This window comes from Wasmannia auropunctata, unplaced genomic scaffold, assembly GCF_000956235.1.
Source record: "Wasmannia auropunctata unplaced genomic scaffold, wasmannia.A_1.0 LD336060.1, whole genome shotgun sequence".
Taxonomy (NCBI): Eukaryota; Metazoa; Arthropoda; class Insecta; order Hymenoptera; family Formicidae; genus Wasmannia; species Wasmannia auropunctata.
Window position 1 is genome coordinate 3,211,328 of NW_012026830.1, and position 19,104 is coordinate 3,230,431.

Genomic DNA, 19,104 nt, shown 5'->3' on the forward strand with positions numbered 1-19,104 from the left:
GTTTTAACATTCCAACAAATTATTTTGATAATTCAACAAAAAATTATTTTCAGATCTGTTTTTAGCAAAATTTTTAGACCTTTCAACAAAATCGTTCTTTCCGTGTATCAATTTAACATTTCTTACAATTAGTGTCAAAATAACACAATTACACAATACTTACACAAAATTTTTGAATAACATAATCACATTATGTTAAATTAACACTCGAATATGTTAAAAGTGTCAACATAAAATTCTAACAAACAAGTGAGTGGACCATTTCTAACATAAATATAAATTAATATTTTTTTACTATGTATTTTATTTCTTTCTATTAATATTTTTACTATTACTTCTATGATGTCACTTTTTTTTATATGAAGTATTCCAGATTTGTGACAAAAATCGAACGTGCAAGCTATATTTTCGGTGAAGTTCGAAGACAATTTTATTTGGCGCGTGTGCAACAACACAAAATGCCAAGTTTCGCCACTTCGAGCGAAATTTTACTTCGGATTTCGTCCTCGTTTTTGACCCCGCGCGGAACAATGTGCTGCATACGCGGAAAATTACTCTCGTCGCCCGGCGTCGTTTGGTCCGACTCGTCCGATTCGGTGTTTTCTGGGCCACAATCAGTTTCCTGTCAGTACGCAGCATCACGTACGTATTCGCAATGTACGCGTGTATGTGCCCCGGCATACGTAGCGCATGTCGATCGTGTTGTTTCCCCCCCCCGCTTCGGGGATTCTCCCCCGTTCCCTCGTGTATTTCGTTACGGGATTATAGCGTCTGTCAGGTACACTAAATTACTTCCCCGCGACTCAGCCCTAAAGTATATAAGCCTTATTTCGCTCGTGGCTCTCCCACGACACGATCTGAGCAGTTCCGATCAGTAATTGAATGTCGTCGAGGGTCACTGGAAATGCGGAAGTCGGGCGTCGCAAACATCTGTTCATAAATCACTCTTGTCGACTTTCATGTCGATATTTTATTATACTTCTTCGTTGCTCATTAATATACTTTTATTACTCTTTATTGCATCTATTAACGATGAAATTGGATCAAAATAGAGCACGGAGGAGTAAAAACACATTAATGGTTTTATACGGAAGTTAGATTTATGGTATGTCAATAATTATTTAATTGTATTTAGTATCGATTAAACAACGCGAAATATTTTGACAGAATTTTAATAAATTTAATAATTTAATAATTTAATAAATATATTTCCCAAGTTACGTAAAATAAAATTACACGAAAAATTCTTTCACATCGCGAAGTTCATATCATTAACTAAAGAATGTTAGAAGATATTTAATCTATACTCTTTACGCGTAACTTGGGAAATATGGTATATTTATTAAAATTCTCAAAATATGTTGCGAAGTCGTTACGTAATCGATACATACATATATATATATATATATATATATATATATATATATATATATATAAATAATTATTATTAATAAATATCTAGAAACCGTGGAATGTTAACTAACAATTAAGAACTTTAAAACACCACATACGATAAAACGGATTTAGATGCCAAATAATTTTTAATGTGAATCTTGCAATTTTCGTTTCATATAACACCACGTGGCCGCAAATGGCGTGCTTCTCCGCAGCTCAATTATTATTAATTATTAATATGCCATAAATCTATCTTTCGTATAAAATCTTTAATGTATTTTTTTATGTACTATAAACTTAATCGATAGCTTGGATTCGTATAATAAAAGTACTTTTTATTTTTTTTCTATACGTCGTACGGAGATATTGCGACGCAAAATTCGCATCTGAAAGTTTTTACTTTAAGAAGCGTCAATATTATCATCGTTTTCGCGCAGAAAAGGAAGTGGGGGCATGCATTTATTTTTACATAAATAGTACGCAAAGATTTTGTAAATTTATTATCATCAATTGTATGTGATAAGATTCTATTGGAAGGCTTTCAAAGATATTTTGATATTTCAGAAAATATTAAATGTACATATGGTGTGACGTTGTAAAATTTTTATTATTTTAAAGAAAGAATCATATATGTGGGCGCACATATTGTGTTTAGTTTTTCTTTGGCCTAAGGCGACAGAAAATCTGCGTGGTTTGCTCTGGCCTGCTTCCAGTTCTGCACGTTTTATCTCGAAACAGAAATAAAATATCATTTTGGCTCAGGGGTAGTACCTGGTTAACATATACGGTTATAAATATAAAGATACTTTGAAAAAGCCATCTACATATACGAGAACAATTAGATTTGAATTTATCTATGAATATAAAAAATGAAAACTTAAAAAGCATTCTTAGTAATTGAGATTTTAATTGACTGAAAAAATAATATTTTGTTATCGCATTACTTTTATACAATTGGATATTAAGTTAGATTTAATTTTTAAAATTTTTATTGTTTATAATTCGCGAAATATTTCGATGTCCCATCATCAAAGCTGTTATTTGATTTTTCTCATTTATTTCTGGTTGAAAAATGATGAGATATATTACAATTACAATGGCAGCATTACACGTGTTTATATAATGCGAGATGAAAATTTAACAGTCCAGGGCGCAGATTCGCACAAACATGAAAAACAAATCAACATCGCTGGAAACGCGCTTTTCCCGCCATAAGCTCAGACCCCATTAAACATTAATTGAGCGCGTAATCCGCTTGGGTAAAAAAGCGCGTTACATCGGACGGCTATGTAAATTAGCTCGTATATCTTGACGCTCTCATCGATTTCCGGAAGGGCGTACCGATAGAGAACGGTCGGATTTATCGGGATTTAGCGGGACTACTGCAGTGTCTCCGCGGGAAGGGAATATCTCTCTCCCCCTCCCCGATCCGATCGACTTATTGCGGGGAGAGGCGGAGCGCGAGATTTAACACGCACTTATTTACAGTAATGGCGGTCTAATTAACCCGGATTACGCGCTCTTCTTTTGCGGCGCGTCCCAACCGTTTATCAAAATAAGACGGCAGTAACGTCGCCGTATTCCACTCCACGTCTTACCCCACGAAATCCCATTTGTAACTCCCCTTTCGCCCGCCAGCCTGCCCTCCGTCCCCCCCTGTCTCCCGCGAGAAGTTTTATTCGCGCGAGCGTCATTCGCGCCGAGATGCAACGACAAATTATCCTGTCGCTCCACGATGGCACTTCCGCTGGAAATCCCTGTCGAGTCTAGTTCTTAATGCACCGTCGCGAGACCGACGGAAATAGCAATGACTGTCAAAGACAGGAGCTTCAACCTCTCTGTGATCGCGAACTTCCCTCGCTCGAGCGAGTAATCCTCACCGTAAAGCTTCGATTTACTATTAATTGTGAAACTTGTAAGCCGCATTATAGAGCCGTTACTCCCTACTTAAAAGGACTATCGTAATTTTTGAGACGTAAGCAGTACAAAATAGAAAGGATAAAGATGAAAAGGATCGCATAATAATTTTGTAAAATATTAAATAATTGTTACACTTATATAATTTTTTGCATACAAACATTGATCCAGTAAATGCACATGAAGATTTTTATTATCTTTCTTCTGATGTATCATCATTGATTAGTATCTAATTTCAAAAATAGGAAATCCTCCAATCGTGAAGTTTATTCAATACTTTACAGAACTATTTTTATCACAAGATATAATTATTTATGTTTTTCATTTAATTTATAAAATAAAAATAATTTTCTTAAAATTTTAATGAAAAATTTTGTGTTGGTTAGACTAATATCTCGATTAATATTAAATTGTCTGTTTTATTCATTAAGAGTAATATACAGTTATTTATTTTATTGAGATAATTTATTTCTTGCGGAAAATAGAAATTAGTTACATTTAAAAGGACTCTTTTAATTTGATCACCATTTTCTGCAATATTTTTTTACCTTTCTTACACGTCGCATTCGCTTGTAACATTTTACGTTTGTTTTATGAAACCTGCTTCTATTTACCTTCCGCGAAATATATCGCGTAACAAATTTAAAGAACAAACTACAACATTTTTTGACCTGCGCGCTATAAATCATCAAAATTTTTGTTTTTCCGGGGATGAATGCTTCAAAAACTTCACAATCAGATAGATACATCTCACGATGTAGTTTCCTTCTTTTATTTCAAAGTAAAGAGTTTGCCCGAAAACAAAGAGAAAGACGCGAGATCTCCACGTTGAAGCTTACGTAAAGAAGTTATTGACTCGTTTCGCGCAACTGGCGGATCTCTTGAAGAAGATAAAATTAGATTTGTCCGTGTCTTAAGCTTCTTAACGTAACAGGTAAATTTAAAAGAAATATCTGTAGAGCGCTCAAATCTTATACTTTATTTCGCGATTTCCGCTTAAGAAGGAGGATCATCCAGATAATGACGAAATTTATTTTCTCTATTCATAAGCTTGCTGTTATTAGGTTAAGCAGACGCAGTATTTTTATCGAAACTAGCTTATCATCGGATTACTGAAACAAATTAGTTCGGACATTATTTAAAATTATCAATTTGCTACTGCAATGCAATATACTTTTCTCATTTAATTATTATATTTCTTTGATGTAAAAGTACTTTTATTAAATAGACATATTAATACATTTATTAAATAGAGATATTATAATGTATATTTATTAAATAGACGTAGTAGACGATGGTTTTAACCTTTGGTTGTCACACTTGACAAAATGACCCCAGCTTTTTACATTGGAAAGTGATTTTTTTCAAAACTTATTTTTTTAGAAATTTTTTTTAATGCCATTTTAATTTTAAATTCTGTATAATTAGAATGCACTCTACAATTTTCGAAATCTATTTAAGAATTTTTGTGATTCAATTAAACTGTTAGTTTTTAAATGACCCTTTAAAAATTGATTTACAAATTGACCCCAAATAAACTTGATCGAAAAAAAGGTGTGACAACGGAAAATGTTAGAGATTCCATTGTAATCACGTAATATTTAAGCATATGTTATATAATATATGTGTGTAAATAAGAAGAGGATATGCAATGTGCCTCAAATTGCATATTGTCCTTGTAACAATCTTTGGGTATGACGGATGTCTCATCTGTCGTGTAAAGCGATACGGAAATTACTTTCCTTGGGACAAGTTAACTCTCACAAGTGACTTGAGTGTCTCGCGCGTGGTTTCCCCATTTAACCCTCATCCCTTAACGCAAAAGTTAGCACGCGTGCACGCGAAGTTCGGAAAGCCCTCTCGTCGATAAACGCGTTCGCCGCGGCTCGAATGCAACTACTCGTGCGACAACTTTGCGCCGCGCAAGCACACCGTAAATATGCCTGTTACACGATCGGTGCGGACGGCGCGTTTTTTTTTTTCTTTTAACAGAAACTATCCTTACGGCGGCTCATAAAACACTCAAGTGCCATTTCGGCCTGTAAGTCTCATTAAACTTCTCGCTGGGTAAATGAGCGATTTGAGCGTCATAAAAAAGTTGCAAGTTTCGGCGTTAGTAAAGTGAGTTTCTGAGAAAAGGGGGTAAGAAAATGGAAGAGAGAAAATCGCGGGAGCGGTAGGAAAGGTAGTTAAAAGGGAACAGATGGTTAAATAAAATAGAACTGCAGTGTTCTCCCTTGTGTTCTTAAAACGCAGTTTTATTTCTGTTAGATTATACAAAAGAAATAATGAATGATCAAGAACTGTAATCAGTTAAAGATGTAGCGATTCATGGGAAAAAAATAGGAAATCCGTCGAATGAAAAATGAGTGGAGAATAAAGACGTTTGACAGAAGTATCCCCAGGATCGTAAATGTGAAGGGAAGAGAGAGCGAGAGAGGAAGCGGGGAAATGGGGAAACGAAACTTTACTGAGACAGGGGGAGAAAGTAAAAAAGCGCCGTCGGAGGGGTGGATTCGGCCGCTCACCGCGAGATTCGCGATGGGGCGATGAGGGACAGCGAGAGGTAAAGCGGTCGCAAGACACGGTGTCGGCGATCCAACTTTCACCGTTGCGGCGAGGCTGTTTCGCCGTTTGCAAATGGTCGGAACGCGGCGCGATAAATTATCTCGCTCGGCTTCGCTCCCCGGTCCTTATACCTAATCGGGCCGGCGGTAACAGCGGTCGAGAGGAACGACCCTCCGTAAGGTGACGAAGTGACTTAGCGAGCGGCGGGGTTGATCCACACCGTCTCGTTTCCGCGAACGATGATACTCGTACATTTACTTTGAGAAACGTAGCCGTACAACGACACTGTTCTCGCACGGGCCGCGTGACGGCTATCGGATAAGCGCGGATAAATCCTTTTTGCCCGCTCCAGTGTGCCTCGCTACATCCCGTAGTCATGGGATGAGGTGCTCCGGATGGAGTAGGTATACACACATGCGATCCAGTTAGCGCATCTCCGGGGAAGAATTTTCTAGAATATTTACGGGTTGTGTGTGCGGGAGAGATGGTTGCTGGCGAGGAGCCGGTTAATGTAATTGAACAACCAAGTGGACGGTATATATACGTCGCGGAAATTAAGTCGTGGGGTGTTGGGCGCGCACGCGTGGCGTCGCTATTACACCCAACGGAATCGGACGGCGCTCTATGCTGCGCGCGTATCGCGCGTTCGTCGATGCGCGAATTTTAAACTGGCGGCGGCGTTTCCCTTATTAAAGCCCCCACTCGTGCTCTATGACTCTTCAATTATAAATTTCTTCGCTGCAGCGGCGTTCTCGCGGTTGATCTTGAAACGAAGTGAGAATCAAGATGTTATATATTTAGCGCGGAATATATCCCGCGGAGATATATACGGACCAAAATATTTCACGCCGCCCTGTACCATCTCCTTAGATTTCCCTAAAGAATTTGGGTAACGAAGAGGAGCCTATACACAACGTTTTTGTTTAAAGTTGAAAACAGCGAGGAATACTCTTGCGCTTGTACGAGCGGATGTATACGAAATATAATACAATGTCAGAAAAATATATGTAAATTGAACGATTACGTGCGAAAATATTGCGTAATAAATTCCGCGTAATAAATTGTGCGTATACACGAGAGATGGGAATCACGCTGAAATGCCGCGGCTCGCACTGCATAATCGATGTACGAGACATTGACGATATATCTCCTAAATTTTGTGCGCGGCATAGCTTATTCCGGCGAATAGGATTCAATGAGATTTACTGTCATTTGCCGGATATCGTTGACGGGCGACGTGCGATTGCAGCAAATACCTTAATTTCCGAGGTTATATATACGCAAATCATCACCGAATATTCGGAATTGCGTTGTATATTTACGCGAAGTACAATCGAGGCTTAATATCCCGAGTATTGCGCTTTTATGACTGCAGCTAAACTGCCTCATACATGATTTTGAGTACAGTTTACATCCCACACGATTACAATATCTGTGATAATAAAAACGTACAATACGTATGGATAGATTTATAGAAAAGATATTTTGATTTTCCTTACAAATTTAGACATTAATTTAGATATTTTTTATAAGAGCTAATTTTCTGCAAATAATGGTAATTATTTATTGTGTAATTTGTTCAAAATAATTATAAAATAATTCATATTAAAATTATAAAATAATTTATATTATAGTAAAATAATTTACAAATTAAATTAGATATTAAACGTCAATTTGCTCATGATTTATTATGTTACATTTTAATTTTGTAATAATTAGTTAACTAGATGCATATTTCCATGCAATTTTTTTTCATTTGTCTCATGTACGTACACTTGCAAATAATTCCGGAAATAAGATTAGCTTTTGAGAATTAAAAATACGATAACTTTATTAAATTTATAATACAGATATTTTCGCAAATTCGACTGTGTTTTCATGTATCAATACATTCGCGTGTCAAGTCGTGTTGTCGGTCGCAAAGATAGAGAAGACTGCACCACGCATCAGGGAAATGTATCAGCGCGCTCCGATATGCGTGCTATTTTTTTTACAACGAGAGCTGGATTTCGATAGGAAATGCGGTACTTGGGCTCGATTTTGAGCGACGCGGACGAAGTACTCTCGATAACAATACGCCATACGTTGACGGCTCAGTTACAAATTATGGATCCTCAAAGCGCGATGCTGTACTTGGCGTCTCGCCAGGCCGGCTTCCATCACACCCGCTAAATTTTTTAGATCCTTTTGCTCGCCGGTCGACCGCCGGCGTGGCTCACGCAACGACCGCGAAAATCAATATTCTCGAGATAAAGTATGAGCGTGATTCCGCAGCGCCACGTGCCCCGTCATACACGTCCGAAGACAGTAAATTCCACAGTAGTGCTCACGGCGAATGAGAAAGATATTTATTAATATAATTACTATGGCGACGAATGAATTACGACCATAATAGTTCATTGCTAATAGCAGTTCGTAAAAGTTCCTTGTATTTCATATAATACATATTGTTAATAAACAACCTGTCTTTTTTTTTTGAGAACAAAATATTCTGCAAAATATTCAACTGGAGAAATAAAGTAATTTTTATTTTTAAAAAATAATTTTTACACTATCTGTGTATTTTTATTTAATAGTTGAAAGCATCGGTTACTTTTTTCGAACGGCAAATGATTATAGTCAAAAAATGTTGCTTTTCACGTTATCCTACAATTAAATATATTTAATTGTAGGATAACGTGAAAAGGAACTTTTTTTTTATCGATTGTATTAACGTTAACAAATTAGAAGAACGCTTAATACTTTTGCAAATTCTATTATAATATTTTGTATTATTAATATTAAGTTACGTATTACATTTTCATGTTGGCTTTATAAATATTTGTCCCTTTTAAATTTGGAATGTATGTATCTAAGATTTTTAAATTGAACAATCTCTAGTAATCGTTCGATGGACGGAAAAATTATTCGGGGTAATCTCGGTAACGAAGTTGTGGATCTCTAACTTGAGAAACACTGTTCCGCGGAATGTGCGCCGACTTGGCAAAACGAAAAATTCGCCACTCCACTCAAACTAGTTTACGATTTCCATTGCTGATATTGCGGCAGGATTGTGCCAAAGATAGCGCGGAAATGTTAACCAAAAAGTGGATATTGAAAACGTCAAGTTTCAATCAATTTTTACGTATTTTACTTATCTAACATTTCTCGTGTAAATCTCAATATCGACATTTTTTTCAATTTATGAATTATCTGTCGTCACTGCCGTAATGATGTCGAAAATTCACATTTATTTATATTTCGTTATTATTAACGTCAAAATACATCCTGCACATAATTAAAATTTCCCAATTAAATCCCGAAACATGTGTGAAGTTTACAACAATTGTTATCCTGTTTTCTCACATTATTGCCGGAAGGAATTAAAATTTGGTCAAATTTGCTTATAAATTGTCTCGTGCTTAAAGCCCCGCCGGAGTTTCGGCAAAGAACACGCGAGAATGCTAATCCAAGAAAACGCAATTCGAGAAAGATACTCCGAGTCTCTTAACTGGCGATTTAACTTCACGAAGGAGCGGAGCGTACAGGGGGACTCTCGCGTGGATGATAGCGCGCGAGCTGCTCTAAGGGGTGGACCCTCTCCAGAGATCACGCTCGTGGAACCTATTCGATATTGCGGCACTTTGCACGTAATACCATTACCGGTAGCGCGACGTTCAAACTGCATTCAGCAGGCGGGAATGGCGACGACGAATGCGGACGGGGAGACGCGATAATCGACTGAAAAGACGTACGGTTATTTTTCGGTTAGATCGTGTCCGCGCGCGACTGATATAGTTTTAACGACGGCGCGGGAGCCCAGTTAATTAGAATCCAGCGTCCGCGTGGCGGGAGAACCATTTTAATGATAATGAATGGCGCGCGGATGCTGATTGAAATGAAGCGCGGATTCGCGATTCACGAAAAATAAACGCGGCCGCCTTTCTTAATGAAGGCGAACCTTTTGAACCTTTTTTGACAAGAGAGGGAGAGAGAGAGAGAGAGAGAGAGAGTTTTCCACGAAGGAAGCGTGAAATTAATAATCTTATACCTACACAAATGAGAGGAGAAAAAGTTCATCGTGAGAGAAGAAAGAAGCCCGAAAACTTCTTCATTATTGTAGAGTATTATGCAAGTATGTATAGTGACTGTAGATTAAACAATTTTTCTGAGAGAGTCTTTGATTGAAATATGTATTATTTATAAGAATATAATTTATAGTATATCTATATAAACTTGAAACTATTAGATTATAAGAATACTATTAGAAGAATACTATTATAAGAATACTATTAGATTATAAGAATATAATTTATAGTATATCTATGTAAACTTAAAACTATTTGCAATAATTGATAGGAAAATAATTAAATTACGAATTGAATGATTAGAAATGGCTAAAAAAATTGCAAAAAATTTTATTCCATTATTTATTAAGAAACGTCAAATTTATGAAAAAAATTTCTGGAACTATTCTTTTCTGAGAGAGTCTTTGATTGAAATATGTATTATTTATAAGAATATAATTTATAGAACTTATATAAACTTAAAACTATTTGCAACAATTGATAGAAAAACAATTGAATGATTAGAAGTGGCAAAAAAATTGCGAAGAATTTTATTTAATTATTTATTAAGAATTTACGTCGAGTTTATGAAAAAAATTCTGGAATTATTCTTTGCTGTTTCTATTATTCAATTAATCCCTTTCACGGCCGAGCTTCCACTTACAATGATTCTCCAATTGATGAAGAGCGAGTAGTGAATCAATAGTAGTAGTGTACATTTAAAAAAAAACTCGATAAATCGCTGTAACCGCAACTCGACGTCATAAATTATACGCATAACGTGGCGAACAATTAATTATTCTCGCGCGATTCAATGGCGTATTTAAAGATAAACCGTGGGAACTCACCGCGGCGCCAATAAAAACGTTGGATTGTAAGAACGTTATCGGAAAATCGAATGTTCCTTTCGTATATAATGGCGCGTGCAGAGTCGCCGGCGAGTACCCGGCCGCAACTCGACATTACACACACACATACACACGCGCGCACGCACACACAATCACGCGTGCACATTAATAGCAATCGGTATCGAGAAATCGCTCGTTGCACGGAGATATATTAGAAATTTTTACGAGCGCGACTAGAAATGCCGAGCAGCTATAGACTGCGATATTTATCGTGGCCTATTATTGCTGCTTTCGCGCAACGGCGTATAGGGGTACTTACCAGTTGTATACGACGAGGCAGCACCGCTGGCCGAAGTATACGGCATTTTTTATGCCGCTTAACATGGCGTTATTCCGATGGGGAGTTAAAACGCCTTGTCATCTCTATCATTATAATTAATTTTTCCATAGCATTTCCCACCCCTCCTCTTTCTTCAAAGGAAAGTACATTCGCGCATCATTTATATTGATTTTTGTGCATATATTTCGATGAAAAATGACTAGAAATCTAAGAAATTCGGAATATTGTCCTATATATAGTATACGCCAAATTTAATTCTACAAAAAATTGAAATTTTTGCAATTTGACAAAGATTTTATAGGAATAATTTATTTCTCAAAGTATGAATTTAATGAGGAAAAGTAAATGTTGGAGAATTATGAGGAAAAATAAATGATGGAATTTTCTGCATGTATGCATTTGAGTTTGATAACATTGAGCGTTTAAATTTGTAATTGGAAGTTACTTAGTGTTTGGTTTGTAGCAAGTAATTAGAGTTCACTCATTATTTAGGCTCAGTAATTGGAAAACTTATTTTTTATCAATTTTCCACGCTCTGTTAAAATTCGACCTGCGCTTTATTATACGATTTGTTTTCGTTGAGGTTTCATCGTGTCGCTTCCGACGGGTTCTCGTCGGGGAAGCCGCCGTTTCATCGACGCATAATAAATGGAAAGGCCGCGTTCTTTAACGTGACAGTGAGTTAAACGCCGAACCGTAAATCGTTTCCCCACTCTGTATAGGAAAAGCGTATCCGGTGCCGTCAAGGCGCTCGCTCATAAATCACCGCCGCGTGCGCACTTGCGAGGGCCTCTGAAATCGAAGGATAAAAAAAAAGAGAGAGAAATATCGGACGAAGGAAAAATCGTCTGGTGCACCGTTGTGCGTTTGCCGATATCGAACCATATATGAAAGATATAACATCCCGCGGATGCATGTATTGGTCTAAATTAATGATGGAACGCTTTCAAAGCAACTAATAGAAGTTTACTCGAAATGTTTGCGAAAATCACACACATTCTCGTTCATGTAAGCGTATTACAAGTACCCCTATCGCGAACATTTAATTGATGCGTAAATCGATGCATCTTTGTCCTGCCGCATCGTGTGCTATTAGCGAGGGGTCGACCACTATGGTAATTGGTATACATTTCTTTAGAAATATATTGCTAGTGTTGCAGCAGTACAATACCATGCAATACGCTATCAATACATAGCAATACATTAGCAATACTTGGCAATATTGTGCGCAATAGGTGGCAATATTACATGAGGTAATAGATGGCAATATTACTGACAATGCGAAAGCAATATAATAGCAATGCTATACGGAAAGAACAATTTTACTGAATCCAGATCTGAAAATAATTTTTGTTCAATAATCAAAATAATTTTGTGGGAAAGTCAAAATAATTGCTAGAACATCAAAACGTTTTATAGCAATGCTTATCATTTTCAACAAGATTTTTTGGGGATTCAACAAGAATTAATTTTCAGATTTTTATTCAGCAAAATTTTTAAATTTTTCAACAAAATCGTTCTTTCCGTGTAGCAATAAAGTGTGTTGTATTGCCATAATTATAGCAATCATAGTACATTCTTTTAGTAGTGGTTGATCCTCGTGTACTTCTAGTTACAATTTCAACTCGCGATAAATTCTTAGCGGAAATCTTTTCAGGCGTCGCGCGTTTGGAGAACGTGATTACATTCTTACGGAAAGAACGATTTTGTTGAGAGATCTAAAAATGTTGCTAAAAACAGATCTGAAAATAATTTTTTGCTGAATCATCAAAATAACTTGTTGGAATCTTAAAAATGATAATTATTGCTATAAAACGTTTTGATATTCTAGCAATCATTTTGACTTTCGCACAAAATTATTTTGATTATTGAACAAAAATTACTTTCAAATCTCGATTCAGCAAAATTGTTCTTGCCATGTACTATTGGTATCGCGATTAGCTTACGATTATTCTCTCCAAGATTGCCGGTGATCGATCTATTTTTTTTCATCGACGGACCCGGAATAGACGAAGCTCCGTCGCGACGTCGATAACGTCCGACTGGCCGCGCCGATCACATTTAATTTTGATAAAGAAGATTTATAAACACGAGATCCGCTCGCGCGCGCGCACGTTGCCGATTGGTGCCGTTTCGCCAACGGTAGCGGTGGCGGCGCCGGCTTTTATTTTTCCAGAAATACGAAATCCAATTCTCGATAAGACCGGCTTACGTAGAAACTGCCCCGCCCCCTCTCTTTTTCATTCTCTTCCAGTCTATTCCTCATATCGCGATCGCGGAAACGCTATATCTCTCGCCAGCCGCGCTCGGGAATGTCATTCCGGAGAGAAGCGACGGGTGTTTCCCCCGAATATACGGCATTCTGACCGACTTATTTGATACGTGCGCCACTTAACGCGAATCGTTTTCGCGATTATGAAATGCGGGATTACATATTTCTTAAGCTGAATTGAATTCGCCAAAAATAATCGAATTCCTTTGTACAGTCCTCAATTTTTCCACAGAATTAAAATTATCTGTTTTTTTTCTTGCGATTTTGAGATTTGCATATCTATCAAACAGATCTACGGCTCTACGGAAAGGGAAAAAAAAGGAAAAACTTTTTACAAGACTCTTTAGAAAAAGAGGAACGTGGACAATCCGCTTTATTTGCGTGCACACGTGTTACATACAAACTGGAACTTATATGAATGGACTTGACTGATATCAATATTGAGATATTTTAATTATTTCGATTACACACGAGCGTCGGCGAGCGCGCATACAGTCGCAGGGAATATTTCGACGATATTACAAAACTTTTCCAGAATGCACTTCATTCCCCGGTGATGCAGCACGCATGCAACATTTTAATTAAAATGTTGGACAAACAAATGTTGATATAAATCAAACAGTCCAACGGTAGTCGGTAACTGGAGTGAAATTTATTCGAACATTTTCCACGTTCGCTTATACACAATGGCCGTGAGTATAATAGTTAATAAATAATATACATATGTATATAATATATTCTCATGCAGTGTTAATGAGTCTAAATGTTCACAATACGAATTCTAGTTTCGCTAAAGAATAATTACAATTGTATTTTTAATTTGAACATCGACGCTAATTACGCGAGCATACGTACGAAATGTTTATCAGTATGAGTCTATTGTAAAATTCCATTCACTTTACTTTACAAACAGGATACAAATAGAAATTGTAATAATTATTTAATTGCAGAATAATATACAATTTTCTTCGAAGACGTGATAAAAATATCCGTATTAATTTTATGAAAATTAAAAGCGAAAATTTTGCTAAATAACAGTTGTATTTTTAATTTGAACATCGACGCTAATTATGCGAGTTTATAATAGACTCGTACTGATAAACATTCATTACGAATGTTTATCAGTACGAGTCTATTATAAAATTCCATTCACTTTACTTTACAAACTGAATACAAATAGAAATTGTAATGATTGTTTAATTGCAGAATAATAAACAAGCCTCTTTCAAGATGTAATGAAAATATCTGTATTAATTTTACAGCGGAAAGAACAATTTTGCTGAATCCAGATCTGAAAATAATTTTTGTTCAATAATTAAAATAATTTTGTGCAAAAGTCAAAATGATGATTGCTAGAATATCAAAACGTTTTGTAGCAATGCTTATCAGTTTTAACATTCCAAAAAATTATTTTCAGATCTGTATTTAGCAAAATTTTTAGACCTTTCAACAAAATTGTTCTCTCCGTGTATGAAAGAATGTCCCAACAATTGTATTATAGTGGCGATTGTATTCACGAATTTATTAATAGCTATCCAACACACGGGTATTGCAGGTGCACTTAATGCTCATAATGCTCATAATGATGTTTGCAGGACCTCATGACGAAGAACAAGCAGCGATATCGATGGCGTTTGCTGGCCTGCGGCATCGTCATTATAATCGTGCTGGCCCTAGTGATCGCCGCGGCGATCCTTCTGACCGGCAGGCCGGATTCCTCCTCGTCCAGAAGGAACGGCGCACCGGGCATTTCCCTGGAGGAATGGCTCTCCGGTTCGTTATCCCCCAAGAGCTTCAACGGCACGTGGATCAGCGGTAAGCACTCTGCGCTTCTGTTCGCCCCGCGCGGCGTAAATCCTTTCTCTCGGTTCCGCGTGCCCTCCCCTCGAAGAAGAAGAAACCGCGCCGGAGAAAGGGAAGAAAGAGGGAAATGGAGCTCTGTCAATTTTATTTCCCGCGGATCCGACTTGCGAAATGAGCTCCTCCCCTTTAACACTCACGAGGTCTAATTAAGCTCTGTTACTCAAACGGGGATTTTGGAGCGCGAGTGACGTGCGTGGTTTAATACGTTAGACATGAGAGGTAACGTAAAGAGGAAGCTTGTTTAACGGATTGTTGCGCTCTTGTAGATGGATTCATTTAATGGGCAAACAAAGAGTGCAGATTAAACGCCAAGGTGCTTGATTAAATTGTGTCAAATATGGAGCCATAAATTGTCTGCTTTTTTAATTTACAGAAACTGCATGCATTAGTTTTTACGGATTACGCGATGCACGTGCAAAAATTTTTAACCGATCATCAAATGGACGATTTTAGCGTTGTGAATAATGAAACATTTTCGTGATTGATTCGCTCTTGTATTTGACGATCCGGGAGAGAAAAGGGATTTACAAAGAATTTGATTTTGTGTCATTTAATTGTACGTTTTTAGATGGCCTGAATTTTTTTTAAAATTAACCACAGCTTGTTTGTATGCTTTTCAGCAATGATAACGATTTCTAATTAATGGATAGTGGCTTCGTGGCGTAAAAATGGCGTTTAAATGAGATTCGAACGACATTAAAACTCGTTTGCCGATAACCGACGTTAATGTCGGTCATTGTTCGCGCTCATGTCGCGCAAATCTTTCTCCGTCCTCTCAGGGTGGGACGTTCTTTTTTTGTGGCGCGCTGGTTTCGACATGCGTGCAATTTTCCGGTTTTGCCCACGCGATAAAATTATCATATATCATAAATCTCGCGTGAGACAAGAGCCCGTTCCGGGTCTTTCCGCGACAGCGGAACGTCAAATTATACCACGTCAAATTATGTCACGAGCGTATGTCAGGTACATCGCGGATTTTTCTCTTCTTCCCGCTCCGCGCGCAACCCGGGCGAGGCGCGGCGTGCGGCGAGTCGTATTATGTAACATCAAAAGAGGATAATAAATGATTCACGGGCGACGACGCGTGGACGCGTAAAAGCGGATACAACACCGCGTCGACGAATATTTATATCGCCCCCTCCCGTTTTTTCGCGCGCGCGTGAATGACGCGCGACCGCCGAGGCATGAAGTTCAAACTAATTTTATATTTGAGGCGGGCGTCGGCCATTCTACTTCATTCGCGGATCCATTTGTCTTTGTTACGGCACGACCGCCGCCGACGTCGCTGTCGGCCTATAAATCCTTTCGTCAGGTCGGGAACAAAAGACGGGTTTTAATGGATTTAGGTACGCGCGCGGCCAGTATCTTCCTCCCTATCGCCTAATTCTTTTTGCCCGAAAACGTCACGAACCAACCCCCTCCCCCGCCTCTCCGCGGTCACCAACGTTTAACAGTCCTCCTCGCGGACGCACGGAGTAATTCCGTCCGGCGGTGAAAATCCGGTGTGGATTTACCAGGCGCCGGAGATCGAAATTAAACGCCCGAAAATTGTTGCGCGCGCACGCGTTTTTACCACCTAATTCGGCTCGACGTCGTCGACGCTGAGAACAAGCCCCCGCGTGAATATTAGGTCGTCCATTAAGGAACACCCGTTCTTGCTCATTTTTCTTGGTGTATTAGGTTTATGAGTTCCAGAACCCATAGATTCATTAGAACTCATTAAGTTCCTAACATTATTAGCGGAAATAATGTAATTTTGTTGGAATTGCATATTTCTACACAAATCTCGTTTAGGCATCTAATTGCTGTGGAAGATTTTTGTCCTTATTTTAATTAATATATAGATTATATATATATATATATATATATATATATATATATATTAGTTATGTAGGTTAGTTATTTGCAATTATTTTTTCTCATAAAACGCTTCTTTCGTTGAAAGATGCTTTTTTCTAGTAAAATCGGATGTTTCGAGAAATAATTCTGATACCTTAATATTGAACACGAATTTTATTAATTACATTTTATGAAATATTTTTATGAACAATAATGCCCTGTATAATCTGAAAACTCAAGAAATAATAATCTATAGTATCGCTGCGGAAGATTTTTGTCCGCCTTACTTTAATTAATATAATATATAGATTATATATTAATTATGTTATTTGCAATTATTTTTCTCATAAAACGCTCCTTTCGTTGAAAGATGTATTTTTAGTCTAGTAAAGTCGGATGTTTCGAAAAATAATTTTAATATCTTAATAGGAATTTTATAATTTGTTTTAATTTTGATATAATTATTATCTGATATAATTCTGATACTTTGAACGCGAATTTTATTCATTACATTATATATGAAATATTTTTATGGACAATAATGCTCTGTATAATTTTGAACACGAATTTTATTCATTACATTTTATATGAAATATTTTTGTGAACGATAATGCTCTGTATAATTTTGGAAGCTCAAGAAATCTAGCACTCACATCTGCGGATTTCGCTATGTTGTTTTTATTCGTCTAATATTTCTTCTTACGGCACATGCACTGTAAATCACACATTTCTTTTGAAGTTTCTTGTTTTTATTTCGTTTAAGTTTTTCCTCAATCTAAAACGTTGACCAAGTTTATTACTTTGTGTTTATAACGAAGATGTACGAGAAAAATATGTGAGAGGAAAACTCCTTCGACATTATAATTATAAATGCATGTAATTTTTAATGAAATATTTAACAATTATTCCATAACGAGAACCGAATATTCGGCAAATAATTGTCGAATGTTTTCATCACATCTCTTCACAGTATGTGCAAGAAAATTCATATTTATTTTCCTAAATTTATGACAATGTTCGAGCAATTTCCGATACATGCTACTTTATATGAATTATTTCAATTTTCTTCCTTTTAATTCAGAGTTATTTTATAAACTCTGCACAATTCTAATTACCGTTAAATAACGCGTAATAATCGCGAATTTGGTTCAATGGACCTACGTATTGTTGCGTAACTAACGGCGGTCGCATGCGAATCGATGTGAAATCATATATACGTAAACGGTTTGTCAATGAAATATTCGCCAGCTCGTCATATTATTCGGCGGTATAATTTATGCTAGGCATTACAATTTGAGGGTTAAAGCCTGTGCATTGCGGCAAGATTTCTGTATGACAGTTTTTAACACACGTACATATTGTTCATTGATACATTCGCAGTTGAATTTATAGTAAGCTGCAGAATAATCTTGCTAATTCAATATTGACAGAATTAGAGAATATTGTGTACTCCGCTTCCTACATCCCGTGATTTCGCTTAATGTAGCAGCGGTGCGATCTAGCTCCAATTTCGACGGTTATATCGGAGATATAGAATTGCTCCGCGATATTCGTTCGCGGCAAGAATTGCTGACACCGCGGCGCTGGTGAATTGTCTGTTTTGATGTCGCGGTGGTTGGTCGCGATGCACGTGCCGTCCAAAGTAGCGGTGTGCTGAAGACGAGAGGAGGAAGGGGAATATATTGTCGGAAAACACGTCGAACAGCCTGTCCTCCGAATTCTTTCTCGAAAACTGTTGAAACTCGTATTGACGTATGCAAAATTTTTGTATCGAGTCAAATTTACATTATATATACTGTTAAAGTTACGCGAGGAAGATCATCTCTTTTCCGTGACTTGAAAAGAGATGCGCGACACACGTCTTATTTAAGCGCAGAAAGTGTAAATGACTGCGCAAGTTGGTAACAGCAGATCTACTGTCGTATCTAAATGGAGATCAGTGTTCCGGCGGCACTCTCAGCAATTCTCATAACGATGATACACATCCGCGCATTCGTAGTGATTACGGGGCGAACA

General features: G+C 37.2%; 1 protein-coding gene across 1 annotated transcript in view; it reads left to right on the forward strand.

The window, feature by feature from the left end:
* Positions 1-19,104, forward strand: part of LOC105450637 (prolyl endopeptidase FAP-like) — a 323,204-nt gene that overhangs the window by 270,800 nt on the left and 33,300 nt on the right. Inside the window, exon 3 of the mRNA XM_011690569.1 lies at positions 14,982-15,201. Within this exon, the coding sequence (XP_011688871.1) occupies positions 14,982-15,201 (220 nt within the window). The remainder of the gene's footprint in view (positions 1-14,981; positions 15,202-19,104) is intronic.